The 22,462-nt window shown below is 27.4% G+C and overlaps 4 protein-coding genes across 6 annotated transcripts; 2 read left to right on the forward strand and 2 right to left on the reverse strand.

The window, feature by feature from the left end:
• The first annotated feature begins 153 nt into the window (after positions 1–153).
• LOC113792457 (endoribonuclease Dicer-S-like) lies at positions 154–5,760 on the forward strand. Its single transcript, XM_027342346.2, has 5 exons — positions 154–438; positions 503–1,781; positions 1,839–4,826; positions 4,887–5,396; positions 5,456–5,760. Exons 1-5 carry the CDS (start codon positions 379–381, stop codon positions 5,758–5,760), a joined length of 5,142 nt encoding a protein of 1,713 aa, XP_027198147.1. The 5' UTR covers positions 154–378.
• Positions 5,761–6,740: 980 nt separating this feature from the next.
• Positions 6,741–9,100, reverse strand: Pu (GTP cyclohydrolase punch). Of its 2 annotated transcripts, none has more exons than XM_027342360.2 (5): positions 8,886–9,100; positions 8,359–8,741; positions 8,167–8,276; positions 7,139–7,311; positions 6,741–7,054 (listed from the first exon to the last, which is right to left on the reverse strand). In XM_027342360.2, the coding sequence occupies exons 1-5, from the start codon at positions 8,924–8,926 to the stop codon at positions 6,928–6,930; spliced, it is 834 nt and encodes a 277-aa protein (XP_027198161.2). In that variant the 5' UTR covers positions 8,927–9,100; the 3' UTR covers positions 6,741–6,927. The 2 variants fall into 2 exon arrangements, with proteins under 2 accessions (XP_027198161.2, XP_075680066.1); XM_075823951.1 differs by having other exon boundaries at positions 8,359–8,780; positions 8,886–9,094.
• Positions 9,101–9,395: 295 nt separating this feature from the next.
• LOC113793091 (uncharacterized) lies at positions 9,396–10,533 on the reverse strand. The gene has a single exon (XM_027343060.2). It carries the CDS (start codon positions 10,423–10,425, stop codon positions 9,481–9,483), a length of 945 nt encoding a protein of 314 aa, XP_027198861.1. The 5' UTR covers positions 10,426–10,533; the 3' UTR covers positions 9,396–9,480.
• Positions 10,534–14,025: 3,492 nt separating this feature from the next.
• On the forward strand, positions 14,026–20,083 carry LOC113794134 (sodium- and chloride-dependent GABA transporter 2-like). 2 transcript variants are annotated; one of them, XM_075823954.1, is made up of 8 exons: positions 14,026–14,442; positions 15,957–16,442; positions 17,441–18,161; positions 18,225–18,600; positions 18,665–18,767; positions 18,847–18,988; positions 19,054–19,180; positions 19,258–20,083. In XM_075823954.1, exons 2-8 carry the CDS (start codon positions 16,166–16,168, stop codon positions 19,381–19,383), a joined length of 1,872 nt encoding a protein of 623 aa, XP_075680069.1. In that variant the 5' UTR covers positions 14,026–14,442; positions 15,957–16,165; the 3' UTR covers positions 19,384–20,083. The 2 variants fall into 2 exon arrangements, with proteins under 2 accessions (XP_075680069.1, XP_075680068.1); XM_075823953.1 differs by lacking the exon at positions 14,026–14,442 and adding an exon at positions 14,842–14,859.
• Positions 20,084–22,462: the final 2,379 nt, after the last annotated feature.

A 22,462-nucleotide genomic window follows, 5' to 3' on the forward strand; every position in this document is an offset into this window, starting at 1 on the left:
CGTTCGATTTATAAATAGTCATTGCAAAATTTAATTAAATTTTAGAAATAAAAATAATTTTTTTTGTTTCTTCTAATTTTAGATTTATCGATTGTATCGATTATGAATTATTATTGTATGTAAATGAAGTATACTTCCTGAAAATATTTTCTTTTCTTCTTTTCATTATTGTACTCAAAATAGAAAACGTTATTTTTGAATTTTGAGTCCAACAAGAATAGGTCACGTGTTGGAATGGTACAACCTGGAGCATGCTCAATTGATTATACCGAGGAAAATTCCCCATTCTGTCTTGATTATTACATCACAAGTGCACGATGTAAACAAGTGGAATCGTGATTTAAAGTAAAACTGATCATTAAGTAATTTTTGTTAATCATGAATAATGATATAGCAAATGCTTCAGGTGATTTCATTTTGAAATTAAGAGATTATCAAGTTAGTTTTGTTTTCGAATTCTTGCCAAGTTGAATTAAAATTGTTTGTTTTACTATAATTCTAGGAACGAATCTTCAAAAAATGTGTCAAAGAAAATTTAATCGTTTGTTTGCCAACGGGCAGCGGAAAAACCATGATAGCCATCGAATTGATCAAACATTTATTGCCACAAACATTGGGCAAATATCCGACGATAGCAAAACGAACATTTTTCCTAGCACCGAAGCGTGTTCTAGTCGTTCAACAATATCATATGATTGAAAAATTCTTGACTGCCAAAATTCTTATGTTGACTGGTGATGATGAGCCGGATAAATTTGATAAACAACAATGGACAAGTCGATTGAAAAAAAATCAGGTTTTTGTTGTTACACCCGATATTTTGTTAGACATTCTATCGAAAGGTTATATTAAAGTTTGCAATTTAAATCTTATCATTTTCGATGAAATGCATTGGGCATTTCGAAATGGAACAGAACCATCGAATCATCCATATGCTCGCATCATGAACGCCGTTAAAGCTGCCAATAATATGGAACAGCCACGAATACTTTGCCTAAGCGCTTCGATTTTCGCCAACGATAGTCAATCAATCCTTGAATCAGCTAATGATTCGTTGAAAAAAATCGAACAACTTTATCGTGCTCGTATTGAATCAGGTGGTTTTTCATATGCACACAAATATAAAGAAGAATTACTTGAATATAAACAAACATATTTTGATGATGATATTGGATTCGATTTTGATCGATTGTTTCGAATTTTTGCCGAATTGAAAAACGCATCATTTTTGAAACAATTTCATCTTGCATTTATGAAAATTAAAAAGATCATTTCGGGTGAAATGGGTTTCTGGTTTGCAATGGAATATATTAAACTTTGTTCGAATTCATTGAACGATAATCATTTTGAAATCAGTGATATAATGATGAAGATTATGAAATATATTGACAAAAGAATACGTCATTGGTTATACGAACATAAAGGAATTGTTTACGACGAAAACAAATATCAACCGATTCTAACTGAAACGGATTTTATTTCAAATAAATTAAAATCATTATTGAATTTGATTGAAAAATTTCGAATCGATTTTTCAAATCAATCATTCACCGGCATTTTATTCGTTTCGGAAAGAACCGATGCTAATCTTATTTTTCGTTGGCTAAAATTATTGTCAAAAAATGATGAAAATTTTGCCTTTCTTAAACTAGGTTTTATTTGTGGTTCGTTTACAAAAGATTTTCTTCATTTCGATTATATTCACAGTAATTCACAATATTTAAGTAAATTACGTAATAATCAAGTTAATTTTATTATTGCTACATCAGTACTTGAAGAAGGTAAGGAAATTATTGGATGTTTGTCTGTTTGTTTCTTAATATTATTTTAATTTATAGGAATCGATGTTCCAATCTGTAACGTTGTCATTCGTTATGATGGTGTTGATAATTATCGTGCTTATTGTCAATCTCGTGGTCGTGCAAGACATGATAATTCATATTTCTATATCATGGCTTTGAACAGTGAAGCGAAAAAAGTGAAGAAAAAACTAATCAATTATAGAAAAATTGATGATTTATTGGTCAATATTAAATCTCCCGATTATATTGATTGTTTTGAACGAGAATTTGTAAACCAAAACAATGATGATGATGATGATGATTTTTTTCATCAAAACACAAATGATCTTATTGATGAAGATATTTTATCGATTCAGCCATATCAAAATGGTCAAAGTACTTTACATCCACTAGGATCATTACAATTATTGAATAAATATTTAATGAAATTACCACGTGATCTGTTCACTACTCAACAAATGCCTTTAGAAATGTTTGTAAAGTTACCTGTCGATCCAAGATCGAACAACATTAAATATGCATATATTTTTATATTTCCAATCAATTCCAATTATGCTGGAACAGTAATTAAAGGTGGCTATTTTCAATCAAAAAAATCTGCTGCAATGCATTGTGCTTTTCGTGCATGTAAATTTCTAATAGATCATGGTGATATTGATGAAAATTTAAATGTTTTTCAAAAACGATTCATACTCGAACAACATTCATCCGAATTAAATATTCGCTATGTAAAAGGATTGGATGATGAAGATCAATTTCAAACCCGACAGCATAAAAATAAAACTTCTGATTACTTTCAAGCTTTGATTGATTTTGATCCCAATGTTAATACTGATTTCATCTATTATCTGTATGCGTTAGAATTTAAGGCAGGAAGCTTTGATCCATCGAATCTTAAACCTGAACAACAAAGTCAACTTTATAAACCATTCTTTATATCGACAGATGAATCGACAAATGATAATCAAACAGTTGGTTTATTGTTATCACAAAAACATCCAATTGATTTTGTACAATCATATTTTTATTTTAATCTGTTTCCAATTAAATTTCAATTACGATATTGTGATAAAATTGATTTAAGTGATCCAAACAAATTGAATTCAATCGAATATTTTCATAATCATGTTTTTAATATGATTTTTTCACAACGATTAAAACTTGATCAATCATTACCATTGAATCGTGGTCTTTATATTGTTCCAATGAAAAAACAATCCACAACCTATAATATTGATTTTGAATTTATTCAAATACTAAAAAATTGGGAACAATCATACAATGAAACTAATAAGGATATTGAAAAAGTTGCACCGGATTCATTACAAATTGATCAAATAAAAGTTTATAATTCAGAATCAAATAAAATTGAATTTGATGATGAATTTACCATATTTTCGGCCATTCATCAACGATCAATACATTTATATTTTGCCAAAAACATTTCTGATCGAAATTGTATGGATTTTATGATTCCACCAAGTGAAGAATTTCCTTCTGGACAAACTTATGCACAATTCTATCAAAAACAATATGATAGAATTATTCGTGATCAGGAAACACCAATGGTGAATGGCGGTGATGTGAAATCATTTCAAATTAATTATCATCTTTTTAGACAAAAATGTACAATGCTCAAACCGATGAATCGTAATTCAACATTGTTTCCTTTGGAATTGATTACCATACATCCATTCACTAGTCGTATGTATCTTCGAATTGCTTCGATTCCAATTTTACTTTATCGATTAGAACAATATGCACTGGGTAAAGAATTTCTATCATGTTTACATGATTGTATCGATTTAAACTATGACAAAGAACATTTCGATGTAGAAGATATTTTATCGCGAACAAAAAAAATTCAAGAAGTATTATACAGAGAAGATGATCTAGAAGAATTGCCAATGAAACTTCTCGATGTTAATTCGATTGTTGATGAATCAAAACTACATGAACAAGAACATCCGATAACTAAAAAATTTAAAAGTTTTCTTATTGAGGAACTTGAAAAAACGGAACAAACACCAAAAACCAATACGATGAATGTTGATCAAGAATTTGTTGATGATGATATTATTGTTGATGGTGACAAAGATGAACAGGAACAATTATTCATTCAATTGTTAAATAAAATTAATGAAATACAAATTATCAAAGATAATAAAAATTTCAAAAGAAAAATCGATCACGATCTTCTCAAAACTGAAATTGAATTTGGACAATCATCTTTTTTTAAATTTACTGGCAATATTGATGAATATATTGATAAAAATTCATTATCATACAATACATTTTTACAATTTGATTGCCCCAATCCATGGCATATTGTTCAAGGATTAACATTAACCAAAGCTTATGATTCATGGAATATTGAACGATTGGAAACGATCGGTGATTCATTCATTAAATTTACATGTAGTTTATATCTATTTTTTCAATATCCAGATTATGATGAAATGAAATTTGATTGTTTGAAAACATCTTTGATTAATAATAAAAATCTATTCAAAATTGCAATGGAAAAGAAAATCACTCAATATATTTTTTGTTCATTACATCAATCGATACCGTTAAATTATTTTAAACGATTAATTATTAAAAATTTTGTTCCAACTGAACAAGAATTTCGTCATGGTCTTCGTTATAAAGATGTTGCCGATTGTATTGAATCATTAATTGGAGCATTTCTTGTATACGGTGGTGCTGGTACTGCATTAAAATTTTTAAACAATTTTCTTGATCTTAAATCTTTTTGTCCGGAAAAGCTGAAATCCGATCAATCAAGTTTGAATGATTTTTTAAATTATAAATTAAATCTTCAATTGGAATTTATTGGTCCAGAAATCGATATAGATGGTCGAAAATTTTATGAAATTGATAATGAAGAAATTGAAGCAAAATTATTGAAACGAATGAAAAAACGAAGTTTACAGGCTGAAGTTGATCGTATTTATGAAGAATATTCGATGCATCTATTAGAAGAAGAACTTCAATATGAATTTCGTGCAAAATATCTTCTCGGTAAGTTGATTAATCTATAAATAAGAATTGAAACTAATTATCACAATTGAAAATTTTTAGTTCAAGCATTCAATCATCCATCAATGTATCGTTCGGAAGATATTGAAACGGGCGAAATTGTTTATAATTTTATTCCAAGTTATCAACGTTTAGAATTTATTGGTGATGCAATATTGGATTATATGATGACAAGATTTATATATCATATGGATCATGAATTAGATCCAACCGGTATTACATTATTGAAACATGCACTTGTTAATAATGCATTCTATGCATCTATTACGGTTAAACATGGTTTACATAAATTTTTAAGACATTCATCTATTGGTTTACGGAATAAAATACATAAATTTGTCAATAGTTTTACCTATAGATTCATTGAACAAGTTGAAAAATTATTATTAGAAGGAATCGATGAAGAAATCGCTTATGATCTGAGTAACGTTGATATACCGAAAACATTGGCTGATGTTTTCGAATCTTTAGTTGGTGCCATATTTATTGATTGCCACTTTGATTTAGATGCTACATGGAGAATCGTTTATCGAATGATCAAAGTGGAAACAGGTAAATATTCTGTACTAAATTTTGTAAATAATTATCATTTCTATTTTTGTTTGTTCAAGATCATTTTATGAAAAATATTCCGATGATGCCTTTACTACGTTTATCACAATTTTATCATAATTGTCATTTTGGTCCAGTTCAAGATGTTAAACCACCTGTTTCGGATGGGACTGAAAATCATCGGTCTAATAAACCGGTAACCGATCGACGAATGATTGAACTTATAGTCGATGGTGTTGGGACATTTATCGGTTACGGTAAAAACAAACGACAATGCAAAGTTTCAGCTACGAAAAGATTTTTTGCATGGGAAAAGCAACAACAAGAAAATGAAAACAAGACGAATAATGAGAGTCAAATTTGATGAAAATTTTCAACATCATCTATTTAATTTTATTCTTTGTAATCTTTTAATTCTTTTTTATATAATATTCGAGCTGCCAATTGTTTCCATATTTCTTTATAAAGTTCATCTTTAATGGTAACATCATACAAACGTTGTAGATATCGTCTTGTTTCTTGAGCCGTTGGATTTTCATTACGTAAATATACATCGATTTCAACTTTAAGATTTGCTTCACATGCATTTCTTACATTCATAAATAATTCTTTCAATGCATTACGAAATTCTGTAAGCTTAATTTTTCTCGTTTGACGGATTTTATCCTTCATACAATTTACAATCGGAAACATTGGGCTGGTATCCGATTGATTTATTTTGTCCAGATTTTCTAGTATCAAACGTAATTGATCATCCAATTTCATGTAACCAAAATCATTTGTTTCTTGATTGGATGATTCTTTCCATTTTTTAATTAAAAGTTTAAAATTTTCCATATAGTTATATACTTTTATGCCATTCAAAATGTTCACATCACTTGCATAATGCATTTGACAATATTGTTTATAAATAGATTCATAAATTTCTTTTAAATCATCCTGATATTTATCCATCTTACGAGTCAAACTCATTATTTGTTCATTTGAATCTGGCATCAACATTATTCCTCTTCCTGAATCTGTTGTTTTTCGTGTAGAAGCTGATGGTGTTATAGTCATTGGATATGGTAGCTTAATTGATTGTTTGGATGGTGATGTTTGTTTTGGATTTGAAACTTTGGATGATTCACTTTCATGTTGTGATGAACTATCATATGGTGGTGGATAATATATTCGTTTAAAATTTTCTTTGTTCATTGCTTACGATCATCAACAAACGATGAAAGTAAAATTGATTTTCAATAATCAATATATTTTAAACGTCATTATAAATAATCGATATTTGGTATTTTTGTCAAAATATTTTTTAATTGTTTAAATTTCGATAATTTACTTGAAATAAAATTAAATTAAAAATTCTTTTTAATGATTATTAAGGGTTGATACTTCAAAAACACAATTGTCAAATTACACAAACAATCACACCAAACAACAAAGGAAAAAAATAAACATTTTGAATGAATAATAAAATTTGAAATCGATTTCGTAATGAATTCGTTTACGGTAGATCCTAATATTATTTCAACATATTTCAACGACGGATTAACGATAGAAATTCTTCACGTGTTTTTGGATTTTCACGAAATTCGCCCAACATACAACTGGTTATTGTTTTGCTGTTAATTTTCTGTACACCTCGCATTACCATACACATATGACTATTTTGTATTAAGAAAAAAAAATTAATATTTTAAATTAGTTTAAAATTCATTTGTTTTTAGTAGATAAAAAAAAATACATACGCAGCTTCAATAACAACACCAACACCACTTGGATTAACAGCTTCAACAATGGCCGTAGCAATTTGTTTAGTTAAACGTTCCTGTACCTGTAATCGTCTTGAATACATTTCTACCACTCGTGCCAATTTACTGAGACCAAGAACTTGTTTATTGGGCAAATAACCAATCGATACCTAATGAAAAAGAAAAAAAAATTGAAAAGAAAATTTTCAAACGAAATTCAATGAAAGATCCGTATCCGGAACATAATTGCCTTTTGCAATTTATTCACTACTATCATCACTATACAACAAAAAAAAATCGACCTACGCACAAACTGATTTGATTCTCATAGAATTTATCAATTCTTTTTTTTCTATCGAAACAAATAATGAGATAAAAGTGTTTGAGAGAACTTAATATAACAATAGAATTATGACAATAAACTATTGTTGTTATCGATAACTTTTTTTTTCATACATCCATTCATTCATTGAATGATAAAATCTTGAATAATAATTGGATGATGCTTTCAAATTCTTTCTTTTTTTTTGAATAGTGAATCGATTCACCATAGTAACTTGTATTATAACAATGATGATAGTGATATGAATTTTTACATTATGAATAGTGAAAATCACAAAAAAAAGGAAAAATAAATGGCATTCAAGTTTTTTTTCTCGTTGTTTTTTTCTGTGTGTGTGTGTGTGTGTGTGTGTGTGTATTTGGGTCAATATAATTGTGTGTTCAATCGACAAGAAAAAAAAATTTCTTCAGGAAACAAAAAAAAAATCGACAATTTTTATTTTATTGATTTCAATTTTCGACCATATTTTTTTCATGTTTGATTAATTTTTGATTGGGAACATATAATGTAATGTCAATTATTGATTTCTTTTTCTTTTTTTATTGAATTCTAAACGAATTTGTTTGGTCTATATATATTTTCTGAATTTCGATATATGTTAATGACAGGTTTTTCATTGTCTTAACAGATTTATCTAATTTGTGTGTGTGTGCGTATGCAATTGACAATCATTTATACTTACATGTCCAATAATCGGTGTTAAATGATGTTCACAAAGCGAAAACATTTCAATATCTTTAACAATAACCATTTCATCATGATCTTCATTGAATATAGCATCATTTAGTATATCTATGATAATGATAATGAAAAAAAATAGTTCATCATTTATGAAACAATAATATAAGGAAAAAAACAAACAAACACGATTTACCTTCAAGTTTTAAATTATAGCCACAAGTATAGTAACGAAATGCTTTTGCTGCACGTTCTGGTGTTTTATACAATCCTTGCCGTTTAGTTGGATCTTCACCAATATCCACAAGAATATTATGATAATGTTCTTTCAAACGATCAACAATTAATTCACGATCTTCATTTCCTTTTGCCATATAATCATCATATTCTTCAGAATCATATTTAGTTGCAGGATTTATAAGACGATTTGTTTGTCGTTTTTGTGGTGATAATGATAATGCGGCTGTTTTAACTATCATATCATTTACATGATTATGATTATGGCTACTTCCGTTGATTTTAATCGGTGTAGTTGTATCGGAATTTGTTTGTGACATTTTTTTAAAAATACGGGTTTCCCTAAAAAAGATTAATCAAATGGAATGTATGGAATAAACACTAAGAGTAAATAATGTTGATGAGAATTGAAAAATAAAATCAATTTAAAGTGAAATTCGAAAAGATGTTTCACTCAGCAACAAGATCAGACCAACATGAACGCACAATTTACTATGACCATTCTTTTCTGGAAATGTCGTCTTCATAGTTTTCTTCGCTTATCTGATCGATCGATTTTTTCGTTCGTTCGTTCGTACATTATTATCATCATCATCATCTCCATATCGTTATTTTTTTAAATAAAAAAAACGTATAACAATGTAACGGGATGACGCAGAAGCAAAAAAAAAGGTGGACACTTTTGTCTTTTTTCGTATTCGATCATCATCGAATAACCAATATTAAAAAAAATGAATCACATGCTCATACCATGAACAAATAAAATCTTTCTGATAATTCATAATTCAATACATTAGAAACTTTTTTTCTCTTTCTATTTATTTTACTACATACCTTATGCACGTGAACTTTTTTTTCTCTCTCTCTCTTTCAACAGGTATATGATTTTTTCATTTTCAAATTGATCTTATCAATATCAAAAAATCGAAACAGGATTTTTATCGATCGCGATAAATGTAAAATCGTAGAATTTCATATCATTTTTAAAGCCAAGCGTTTCATTTGAAATCCATAAGATGGCGTTAGTTTATTGTAAATATTTTTATTTGTTTGAAAAAAAAATTTTGAAATTTAACAAAAATTATTTTTCGTTAAAATCGATTTGATTGATGATTTTATTCTTTGCCAAATGTAGCTCCATTTTTAATTGCAAATTTTCTAATGTCAATTCGGTGGTTTTGTCTCTCCAGAATTTTGTTTCACAATTTTGTTTCATTAAGTTAATATCAATCGGATTAAGAAAAATTTTAATTATATCTCCAATTTCAGCATGAAATCGACAAGTTGGACAGTATTTTGAACTAGCCAACCATTTTTCAATACATGTTTTTCCAAAAAGATGACCACATGGTAAACATACAACATAATGATCTTTGTTCGGGCAAAACGATTCCAAACAAATTGAACATCTATTTTGTACAATCAAATTTGTCACATCTGTTTGTGTTTCTTGATTTTTATATTTTTTATCGTTTGATTGTTGATCAACTGCAACAGGTCCGTTATAGTCAGTCTGATGGTCCAAACTCATTAGAAAATTGGTATACAATTGATTCGAGCTATCGTCATCGTCGTCGTCATCATCATCATCATAGTCATCAGTATCAGGAACATACTCTGAGATATTATCATCCAGAACATTTTCTTCATTGTCATCATCACTAATTACGGAATGATTAGAATTTTCTTCGATTTCTTCACTTGAAGTATCGTCATTGATCATTTCATTTTCCAAATGTTGTTGTTCATTATTTTCATCCAATTCTTCTATTCTATTATCATTATCAGAATAGTTTTGTTCTTCGTCAAAAAGTAAATCATCAGAAGCATGATCGTCACTAAAATTAGCGTCATCAACATCACTGCAATTTAGAACATCAGAATCATAATATCCATCAAGAGAATTATTGTGAGAATCAAAAGTATGATCATCATTGGAAAAATCATCAGAATCATATCCATCTAGAGAATCATTATGAGAATCAAAAGAATGATCATCATCGGAAAAATCATCAGAATCTGACATGTTTGCGAAATTTATTTCAAGTTTTTTTTTCTTTAAAAAAAAAAATTAATTAAAAACAAAAACACAAGAAAAAATTGAGCACTTTTTATCCGGACATTGAAATCGAAATTGAGTGTGTTAGTTTCGATAACATTTCCAGAAATATTTTTTTTCGAATTGATTTTTAAGAAAGTTTTCCTACAAACACAACATCAACACAATCGATTCGATTTCAAATTCAATTTTTCTCTTTTCTTTTTTGTCCATGATCTAAATTCATTTTTATTATCTTATTCTGAAAATGAGAACAACAGGAAACAAAATTCGATGAATTTGACCATCGTTCATTGTATCGATCAATAAAAATTTAGGTCGATTCGAATCGAAAAAAATTATATTAGGATTTCGATTTTTTTTTTTGGCATCATTATCATCATTTCGATTTATCGAATCGAACGGATGTTTCCGCATTTTTTCTCTATGAAAATGATTAATGACAATTTCAATTGAATTTAATTGAAAAAAATCTGGATTCATAACCCTAGCCATGATGATGATTATAAATGAGGATTTTCATTTTTGTCAAATGCAACGATTATTTCAATTCTCAATGGAGAAAAGTTTTTTCTTTTTTCGTTCATTCATTCATGTTGAATATATGATTGACGACGATTGTATTCAAAAAAATTAAAATTGATATTGACTTTGAACTTGATTTTTTTTGGATTTTTGGCTTGTTGCTAATGTTCTTTTTTCTTTTTTTTTTTTTTTTTTTTTTTTTGATTATAATCCATTTAACTAAATCTAATCAATCTTCATTTAGTTTATGTTTAATGTAGACATTTTTCATTCGAAATAAATTATAGTAAAGAAAAATTAATGGAATCCATTCGCTCTCTTTCTCTTTGTTGTCTCAAATTTCAACAGACTCTATCAAATCTTTTTGGTGGGGGATTTTTTTTCTTTTTCTGCACAAAAATGTTGGTCAAGATGTTTTTTAAAGGAGGAAAAGATTGTATATTTTGGAATTATTTTGGTTCAGAAAAAAATCGATCTATTTAGTTTTAAAAGGATACCTTTTTTTCTTGTTACAATAAACAATGCCACCCATTAGCCACCCATTAACCATTAACCATTCATTCATTATCATCTTAAACATGTGACTTATTATTTTTAATCACATAATTTCCCATTATTTTTTTCTCTGTTTTCGTCTATCGTTTTCACATTACTTAATCTTAATGAATAAATAATTTTTCGATCAAATCGATAGCTAATAAGCACAAAGAAATAATCAAAAATATCTTAATTTTTTTTTCGCTGATAAATCGATTGAATGAATGATTGATTAATTGGTCGATTGATGGATTGATTGATTAAACAATTTGTTTCATATTGATCAAAATATTTATAACAACAACAACAATAATCGATCAACAATGAATCGATTTAATTCGTCAAAACAAAAATCATCGTCAATGACAACAACGTTGTTGTTCTGCAGTCATTTGATTTGGGTGCCTCAAATACAAAAAAAAACAAAAATATTCCAATAAACAACAACAACCAAAACAAATGATAAAAGAAAATGTCAATTTTTTTTGGTTATCATAATCATGACAAAAAAAAAAAAAAAAATTTCGTTAAAGAATCAATCAATGTGACAAGAAAAGTGATTAGGATAATTTCTTAATAATAAACAAAACCAGATAAAAAAAAGTAGATAAAAATTGAAAATTGTCCATTTTCATATCTCGAATTCAAATATTGCAACAAAAATCATAATAATAATGATGATGATGAAGATGTAATATTTTTTTTTTGACTTTGCTTTGCTCATCACCATCATCAGCCATCCATAATGAATTGTACAAAAAAAAAAATTTTATCATTACGATTGTAAATTATTGATTACAAACAAAAATTTTTTTTTTGTTTCAGTCTTTGACCTTGATAATTTTTGAAACTTTGAGTTTTTTTCCTTCTATCCAATTCCAATGAAATGTTGGCCCATATTGTTCACAGAATTGTGGTTGGTTTTTGTTTTGTTAAATTTTTAATTATTTATGAAATTGGAAAAATAATAATAATAATAATGATAATGTTTTTCCCATTTGATACATTTGTTCGGTCCTCACTTATGAAAACTTTTTTTTTTGAACTTCTACCAATGTTTTTTTTTAATTTGGTTTAAAATTTTTTTTCAGTAATGATGATGGAGAAAACCACGTCATAATCATTATGATTCATTAGCAGTGTCAAAAAAAAGGTATATAAAAATTGTTTGTTTGATTGTTTTCAAACAACCGGGAATATTATTCTTGCATACAGAACTGTCAAAGATAGAGAGAGAAAAACAACCGATTCTTTACGTTTTATCATCGACAAAATGAATGGAGAAAACGAAAAACATTACATTTACATTGTAGCGAAATTTTCTATTCTTCCTTGAAGCTATTTTCAGTTTGTTATTTTGGCTAATACAGAAGCCAGGAATTCCCATTCAGAATATTCTATTTGCTATACGTACACCCACATAATCATATATATTCTTACAGACAAACAAACAAACATGACATTCATAGGATCATAGGCAACAAAACAATCGAAATTTTTTTTCTTTTTTTTACTGTAATTTTGTAATTTTGTTTTTTTTTGTTTTTTAAATAAAAAAATAAATACAATGTCAACATATGTGTGAATGAAAAATGATAATAGAAAACTAAGAATAAATAAATAATATTAATGAGATGTCACACCGAACAACAACAACAACAACAACAACCAGCCAATATGACAAAATGGAACGGAAAAACAACAACGACGACGAAAAAATTTCCAAAATCATTATATTCTGTAACAGATACGTTGGTGGATCATGATAAATGAATTGTAAATTAAACAACAACAACAACAACATTACTACTAAGTAAATTCAATGAACCATAATAATACCTTACTAATAATAGCCTGTATATAAATAAATAATAAATGGGCAATAATTTAATTAATAATATTGTAAAAAAAATTACAAAAAAAAAAACAACATTTTTTTATAATAACAACAATTTAATCATGTGAAATTTATATATATTACCAAACAACACAACGAATATTATTATCAAACAGCAAATATCAAACAAATAATGTAGATGTAATGAATGTAATGTATATGTAGTCGTTTTTTTTCCGGAACACACCTCTTCACCAGAACAAAAAATTCATACATTTACATTTTTAGTAATTTATATTTGCTTTTTTACACACATACAGATGGTTTATTTCTCTCTTCACATCCCCTTTTATATTTGATTTCCCCCTTTTTTCTTTTCAACTATAACATTTCATACAATACACATGTATTTTGGATGTATATGTACAAAATGAATGATGGATATGCGTAGTTAAAGAGGCGCGAATTTTTTTTCGCTATATCTTTTTTTTATAACATTCTTCGAGATCTTTTCGATTCATTCTATATTATTATTTTGTTTGTTCTTTTCTGGATTCAACCAAAGAAAAAAGTATAGTATAGTATAGTATTTGGTTTCTGGTCACGAATGACTCTATAGGAAACTACTGTTGTTTTTTTTTTTTATTTGCTGGAAAATATAAAAACCAAAAATATTATTTGCCAGTTGAACAAAATAACAACAAACATGTTGACAACATAAACAAGCATCAACTTATTCATATTTTCTTCTTTTTTTTCTGCTAAATTCTTAACTGTAAATTAATGAATGAATAAAAAACAAACAATTTTTTTGTTTGTTTGTTGCTTACTGATTTGAATGTGCATGTGATTTTTTCTTTTCGATCATAAGTAGGATGATGAAATCATCATAGTGATTCTATTGAATTCTGTCCAAAATTTTTATTACGATTTAATCATTTCTCTGTGTGTGCTGTTTTTCTTATCTATTTTTCTGAATTGTTTTTCTGTTGTTGAAATTTATTGTGCGTGTGAAAAAACTTAATCCTTTATTCACTTGAAAATTCAATCAATCAAAAAAATTCCAAGTGCTGTGGTTATTTGGTGTATGTTGACCTACATTTTTTTCCCATTCATTCATTTTATGTCAAATATATTCATCAGAATTCAGAAAAAAAAACAAAACCTGATTTCCATAGAATCATTAATTCATTTAATTAAAACATTTGAAAAAAATTTTTTTTTCGAGATTGAAAACTGATTGTGATTACCTATCATTAATCATTTGATTGATGGCTATCTTTACTGAATAATTTTTTCCTTCCTTTTTTTTGAATTGAACAAAAAAAATTAATATCCTGAAAAAGATCAAGGTTAACCACCACCAACACCGCATATATTTCACTTGTGTGTGTTATCAAGTATATGATTTTTTTTGTTTCTTCTTCATTTTTTGTTTCTTTTTTTTAATGAAGTGCAATTTATATTCAATACACACACACATTACACATCATAGTGTAAGGGTAAGTTGGTAAATTTCCATTGTGTGTGTGTGTGATTGAAATACATTAAATAAAGAAAAGAAAGAAAAAACATCGACCACTTGATCAATCATCAATCATTCTTAATGGGGGGAATGGAAAAATGAATGTTTTTTTGAAAAAAAGTGAAAATCAATAAGTTCCAAAAAATGAAAAAATGAAAAATTTTCCAAATATCATCAAGGAATACGTAGTTATAAATCAGTCAGTCAGTCAGTATATATAGCCCCCAAATATAGTGATGACATTTTCAAAAAAAAAAAAAAATTTTTTTTGTCAAATAATAATCAGGATGATGATGTTCAAATATTGTGAAATTCATATTACTTCATGCTGAAAATATTTTTTGGTTTTAAAGCTAAATCAACATTATTGTTTTCTTTTCCATGTTCACGATGAATATATATGGATAGCAAATAGCTATTGTAATTTTTGACTTGTACAGATTCTCTCTATTCAATTACATCATTCATTCATTCATTTGAATCAAACATTTGCAAAAAAAAACTAATTTTTTTTTGTTATTAACAAAAAATAAATATTTGCTTTTTTCCCTGCATAGAAATACTTTCAAAAATTTCAAATTTTCTTCTTTTTTTTTGCAAGAATTTTCTTCTTTACATAATTCTTGTATTCTTGTTAGAGAATAGTTTTTGTTCCGCAACACAGGACATAATGTTCGTTTTTTCCTCTTGTTTTTTCTTCTTTTTCAATGTCATTTTGTTCAAAAAAACAAACTGAAATCAATCTGATGTTAATCAACGACTACCAAAAAAAAAAATAATCTTTGAACTTTGAACATTGATTTTTTTTTCATTTCTTCTGAGAATTAATAATAATAATCATGTTCATTTGATCAATTCAATTAAGAAAGAAAAAAATGACTAATGTTATTTGTTTTTCACCATTCATTTCAACATCTATATAAATAATCAGGTCTTAAAAAATTTTCTTTTGTTGATGATTCCTTACCCCATTTCAGACATGAACAAACACATACACCGCACATCTCATTCTATTTGTGTTTAACTTAATCGTTTTTTGTTTTTGTTTTCTCTCCCATTTTTTATTTTGTTTAGATTTTAGATTTTTTTCCATCATTTTTAAGTTAATTATTTAGGTTGTTTTATTTATTCATCCTTCATTATTTTGTGTTTGGTTACATTCAATATTCAATATTGTTTTTTTTTCGCATCAAAAATCAATAACGTATCGATAATCGCAAACAACAAAAAAAAACGCAAAGGAAAGGAAGCGATTTGATAAAGTAAAAAAAAAGAAGAAGACAATGACGAATGACGAAACAGGTACGAATAATAAAAATGTTGTTCATTTGAATGGAACATCTGCTCGTTATACAAATGGGCAACCTCCTGATCCAACAACAACAACAACAACAACAACAACATCAATGGCAATGACAAATACAGAAAAATTACCAGAAAATTATCGTCCACGTGAACAATGGGCTAATAAATTAGAATTTGTATTTGCCTGTATGGCATATGCAATTGGTCTTGGAAATGTATGGCGTTTTCCATATCTTTGTTACAAAAATGGTGGTGGTAAGTTTGATTAATTCATTTCACTTGTTATCATTTTCATTCATCCATTAAATGTATCTGTCACTTGAATATTTTCTTTCATTCAATGTTAATGATTTTTTTGTTTTTGTCAACGAATCGTTATTGTTTTTTGTCTATTTTAATTATTCTTTTTTTGTTATGAACGAGATCCCCATTCAGGCTTCCCCACGTTTAAAATCCAATTAATTTATCCATTCACTTTTAACACAAACAAAAGTTAATGTCAAAAACAAAATGTTTCCTTTAGTCATTAATCGATGTCAATCGATTGAATGCCATTTTTTTTCTTGAGGAAAATAATTGAATTCTACTGAAAATTATTTCCGTTTTTTTTTGAAAATTTTAAAATCAAAATTGAATTCATTATTCGATGACAATTTTCATTCATTTGTATTCATCTTTCACACCAAAACAAGGTCGATCAATGTGTTTATTTCAGATCAAAAAAAAATCAAAACTTTCTCATTTGAATTTCATTTTGATGATGATTTGTGATTTTTTTTTCTTCAATCATGAATAATTCATTTTTGCTTTTCTAGTCATCACTTTTTATATAGTTTTCTTTTCTTTTTTTTAATCCTAAAAAGATTCTTTCAAAAGTTTGTTTTTCGTCGAAGAAATTTTCAACATCAACGTGTTAGTCTTTTTTGTTAAATATGGTGACCCAGAAAAACATAATCATCAAATCTTCAAATGGTACATTTGATTCGGCTTTTATAATATAGCAGAATCAGGTTACTACGTTAGTTGATGATATGAACATCGTTGATTTAGACCTATTTTTTTGTTTGTCTATGTAAATTTTGTTTTGTTTTTCATTTCTTTTCTTTAATTAACTCTCATTTTATTTACATTTAAAAAGGATGACGAACTTTGATTTCGAATGTTTTTTTTTGTTTTCTTTAATATGAACCTCCATCTTGTGACTTTAATTGTAACTAATTTATTTTTTTTTCTATTTCCTTTTTTTTATACAGGTGCATTTTTCATTCCATATTTCATATTTTTAGTATGTGGAGCTGCTCCTATACTATTTCTTGAAGTAGCCATTGGTCAATATTTTCGTCAAGGTGGTATTACTGTATGGCGTGAAATATGTCCATTATTTCGTGGTATTGGATTCGGTACTGTTACAATATCGTTCATATTAAATTGTTATTATATTGTTGTTATTGCTTGGGCATTACTTTATCTTTATTATTCATTACGTGGTGATCTATTATGGGCTAGTTGCGATAATGATTGGAATACTGATCGTTGTTGGACACAATCAATGAATACTACACCTGGAAATGGTTCGGTCAATTCGGTTATCGAATTTTGGGAACATAAAATATTGCAGATTAGTCCCGGTATTGATCAACCAAATGGTTTTCAATGGGAATTAGTGTTAACATTAGCTATTGCTTGGATTATTTGTTTCTTTTGCATTTGGAAGGGTGTTAAATCAACCGGAAAAGCTGTCTATGTAACGGCAATATTTCCATATATTGTCATTACGGCATTATTCATTCGTGGCATTACATTACCCGGTGCTAGTGAAGGAATCAAATTCTATCTTTATCCGGATTTTTCTCGACTACTTGATTCACAAGTATGGATGGATGCTGGTACGCAGATTTTCTTCTCCTATGCTATCGCTCTTGGTTGTATGGTTGCATTGGGCAGTTATAATACGTTCAACAATAATTTCTATTAGTAAGTGTTTATCCCTTTTTTTTATTGGTGTGCTTGATAATAATTTTCCCAACAAAAAAATAGTCAATTATTATTCTTGACTGGAGCTAATTCCGGTACATCTATCTATTGTGGATTTGTTATATTCTCTATTCTGGGTTATATGGCTCATGAACAACATTTGAATATAAGTGATGTTGCTGAATCTGGTCCAGGTTTAGCATTTATTGCTTATCCTCGTGCTGTAGCAATGATGCCTGGATCATCATTTTGGGCTGTTATGTTTTTCGTTATGATTTTATTATTGGGTTTAGGTTCACAATTTGTTGGTGTTGAAGGTTTTGTTACTGCTATGGTAGATTTATTTCCACAATATTTACGTATTGGTAAACGTCGTGAATGGTTTATATCTGGTGTTTGTTTTGTTAGTTTTTTGATCGGTTTATCAATGGTCACTAGGGTAAGTTGTACATTTTTGTTTCCAAAAATTGACAAAAAATAAATTAATTTGAATCGATTGATAGGGTGGAATGTATGTTTTTCAATTATTCGATTATTATGGTGCAAGTGGAATGTGTTTACTTTGGTATTGCTTCTTTCAAGCGATTGTTGTTGGATGGATTTACAGTTAAGTGAAAAATTATCTGAAAAAATTTATAAATACAAATTTTAACTAATTAACTGATTTTTTGATTTCTAAAATTAGAATCTGAAAAATTGTATGACAACATTGAAAAAATGATTGGTTTTCGTATTCCAAAATTTTTCCATTATTGTTGGAAATATATTACACCGGTTGTTATTGGTGCAACATTTGCATTCTATTTAGCTACATATAAATCAATCAAGTAAGTCAAATGCAAATGTTAGTTATTTTTAAATGATTAATTTTTTTTGTTCGTTGTTGTTACAGATATAATGGTACATATGAATATCCATGGTGGGGTATTGTATTTGGTTGGATTTTAGCCTTAACATCCATTCTACAATTACCGATTTCAATTCTTTACTTTTGGTTTACCGCTCCAAACATACCAAAAGTAAGTAATTTCAATTCCGAATTAATAGAGTAACCAATTAAAAAAAATCATATTTTTATCAAAAAATTATCAATTAGAAATGGACTTATCTTATAACTGGAAATCAAAATCTTGATCATGCTACACCGCATAGAAATTTTAATGGCAATGATAATAATAATAATATGAATGGAAAAATGAAAGATATTGAAATTGGATCATAATCAATCAATCAATCAATCATTAAGAAATTCAATTACGATTTTTAAAATCAAATTTAAACAGAATATTTACGTACATCAATAAGTTCATAATATTCTCGGTGATAAAATTATTATTATCTCATTATGATAATGATGACCACAGAAACTTTAAAACCAAATCGAATCAAAAAAAATTATCGAACGAAATCGTATACACAATATATTTTTTTGGAAAATTTAATCATTTTTTTTTTGTTGCTCATTTTGCCATTATTTCACAAAATTCATGTCTATTTTTTTAGTGTGTGCTCGTGTGTTTGTTTGTGTGATCAACATTGGTAATTGACGAAAAAAAATGCACTTGTTATCTCAGTTACACATTTACCATGAATTTCTATCTATCATCGACTATCTATGTATTTTTCTATTACGATTAGGTATTTTTTTTGAAGAAAAAAAAACAGATTTCTATTTTCACAAATATTTCAAATCGAAATTAAATCAATTTTGTTGAATTTGATTAATTTCTTTTGCCGTGATTCAGAAAAAAAAATGATCCCAGTGATAATTCACTTTTTATTTGTATTTCAACAAATTCAATTTTGTGTTTTCATTCAATCTCTGATAATGCTGACTGATAAAATAATGAAATAACATTCCTTCTTTCCCAACAAAAAACAAAATTTAAATCAATCTAAATTACAAACAAAACAAAACAAACGGTAAACTTTGTCCAAATGCTGCGATCACATTTTTTTTCATTGATTATTGTGTTTTATTGATATGATTATTATTATTTGTTTAATCATTTTATCTATCATCTTTTATTTTTTATTATTATTATTCGTCAGATTCATTTATTTGTTGTTTTTTTCTCTTACATAATTAAAATTTGTTTAAATAAATAAAAAATTTAAAAAGTAAAAATTAAATGAACGAAACTATCGATAGTTTTTGATTCTGTCATCAATATCGATTCTATTATTTCGGCTGCTATTTTTTTTTGGGGTAGTAGTAGTGGTGGTAGTGGTATCGAATTCGAATTCGAATGATAATGATGATGGTCACAATCAAATTGTTGCAATCATTTTAAGATTCGATGTGTATATATACAGCACAAAAAGATCTTCAGGCTTCCATGGTATATATATCCATCCATGGATAAAATACATATCATTTAACCACTACTTTATTTGGCCATGGAAATCTTGTGTTGATATATTATGCATCAATCTAAATACATATATGTATTGGTGGTGGTGGTAGGTGTTGATTGTCACCGCGTCTTCCATTGCCATGGCATGGAGAGAGCATTTTTTTTTCTTCTTTTTTTTACTTTATTTATTCACATATACACCAGCCAGGAAAAAAAACCAACCATCAACCACCATCATCATCAACAACAACAACAACAAAGAAGTCCGAATATATTTTTTTTAATGGTATCTGGATGGTTCATCAATTCATATTATTCATCATCATCATCATAAGTAACAAACAAAAAACAAAAAAGAAGAATGAAACATGCCCCAGAAACAAGATATAAATTTATATGATTTTTAATTGTAATTTTTAATGAAAAAAAATTGTGATTTTTTTTTTGGTTTTGTTTGTTTGTGTTTTTTAATTTTATTTTACCGATTTTGTGCTCTCTTTCTCTCCCTTTTTCTTGTGATGTTTGTTTGTTTTTTTTTTTGATCTCAGAAAAATTTCCAACGATTTATATATTTTTAAAATAACTTTTTATTTTTATTTTTTTTTTGCAATCGCAAGCAACAAATTTCCTTCTTTTTTTTTTGTTCGCCATTTTTTTAAACATTTACGCTCCAACAATATTCATTGATTCTTTATTCTCTAAAACATTTAATCTGTTGGACAATCTGATGACCAGAATAATAATAATAATCATGATGACAATTCAGATGTCAAACTAGTTTTGTTTCTTGGTTTCATTTAAAATGAGAGAAAACAAAACAAAAAAATTCTTGTAAAAAAATGATTTTCATTTATGGCCTTTAATAATTTTGGATTGTGTCCAGTGTTTGTTTGTGTGTGTCGATGTTATTTTCGTGTTTATTTTCTTTCCTAAACATTCATTGATATACATTGTTCTTTTTGTCCAATTTGTAAGTAATCGTTTCAAAATAATTTGATTATTATTATAATTCAATTTTTTTTATGTTTGTTTACAATTTAAAGAAAAAAGAATATATTCTATTTTCAGCTAATTCTGGTTCTAGTTAATTCACATATACAAACAAACAAATACTTGCACTTGATAATAATCAACAGAACCAAAAAACAAAAATGATTATTTTGGGGTTATTTTTCTTCAAATAAATAAATGAAAAAAATACCAACATATTTTCGTTTCATTGCCCCCTAACAAAAATAACAAGCAAAACCACACGGTTCTTACCTCTTTCTCTATCTGTTTTATTTTTCTTTCATATAAAAAAAAAAAAAAATATTTTGAAGTGATTATAATCTGGTTTCAACCCCACTCGATAGGTTTGGTATCCATGTGTGTGTGTGTGTGTGTGTTGTGTCGATGATGTATTTAATGATGATGATGATGGGCAAACATCATTTGATTTAAATCATCATTTCATTTCAACAGCAACAACAGCAAAAAAAAAAGCTTTCTTATAAGAAGGAATGAACAGACACAAAAAAAAACGTTTTTTAAAAAAGAAAAGCCAATCATTTTTTTGGCTAATAAATGTAGAAGTATTTAATAATACAAGTTTGAAATAAAATAGATTTGTAATGAATCATCATTCAAGAAAGAAAAAATTGAAACAAATTGTGTGTGTGTGTTGGATGATCGAATTCTTGTCCATTATTCATTGTCAAAGAATTTTTTTTTCTTCTAAATTCTTTGTTTTCAAATGCCAAACTTGAATAAAAAAATCCATTTTCTTTTTCTCTGATTCATCATCATCATCGATGATGCGATTTAATATTTCATTTTTCTTATATAATTATAAATCCATAATCACTTTTGGATATAAATATATATGGGTGCCTATGTAACTCTTTAATTGTTTTCCTTTTGTGTGTGTTTGTGTATCATATCATCATTTATAACTATTTTTTT

The sequence above is a fragment of the Dermatophagoides pteronyssinus genome, unplaced genomic scaffold (genome assembly GCF_027571235.1).
Source record: "Dermatophagoides pteronyssinus isolate colony J.1.1.1.1 unplaced genomic scaffold, Derpt_VIB-CSIC_2022.12 sq0042, whole genome shotgun sequence".
In the NCBI taxonomy this organism is placed as follows: Eukaryota; Metazoa; Arthropoda; class Arachnida; order Sarcoptiformes; family Pyroglyphidae; genus Dermatophagoides; species Dermatophagoides pteronyssinus.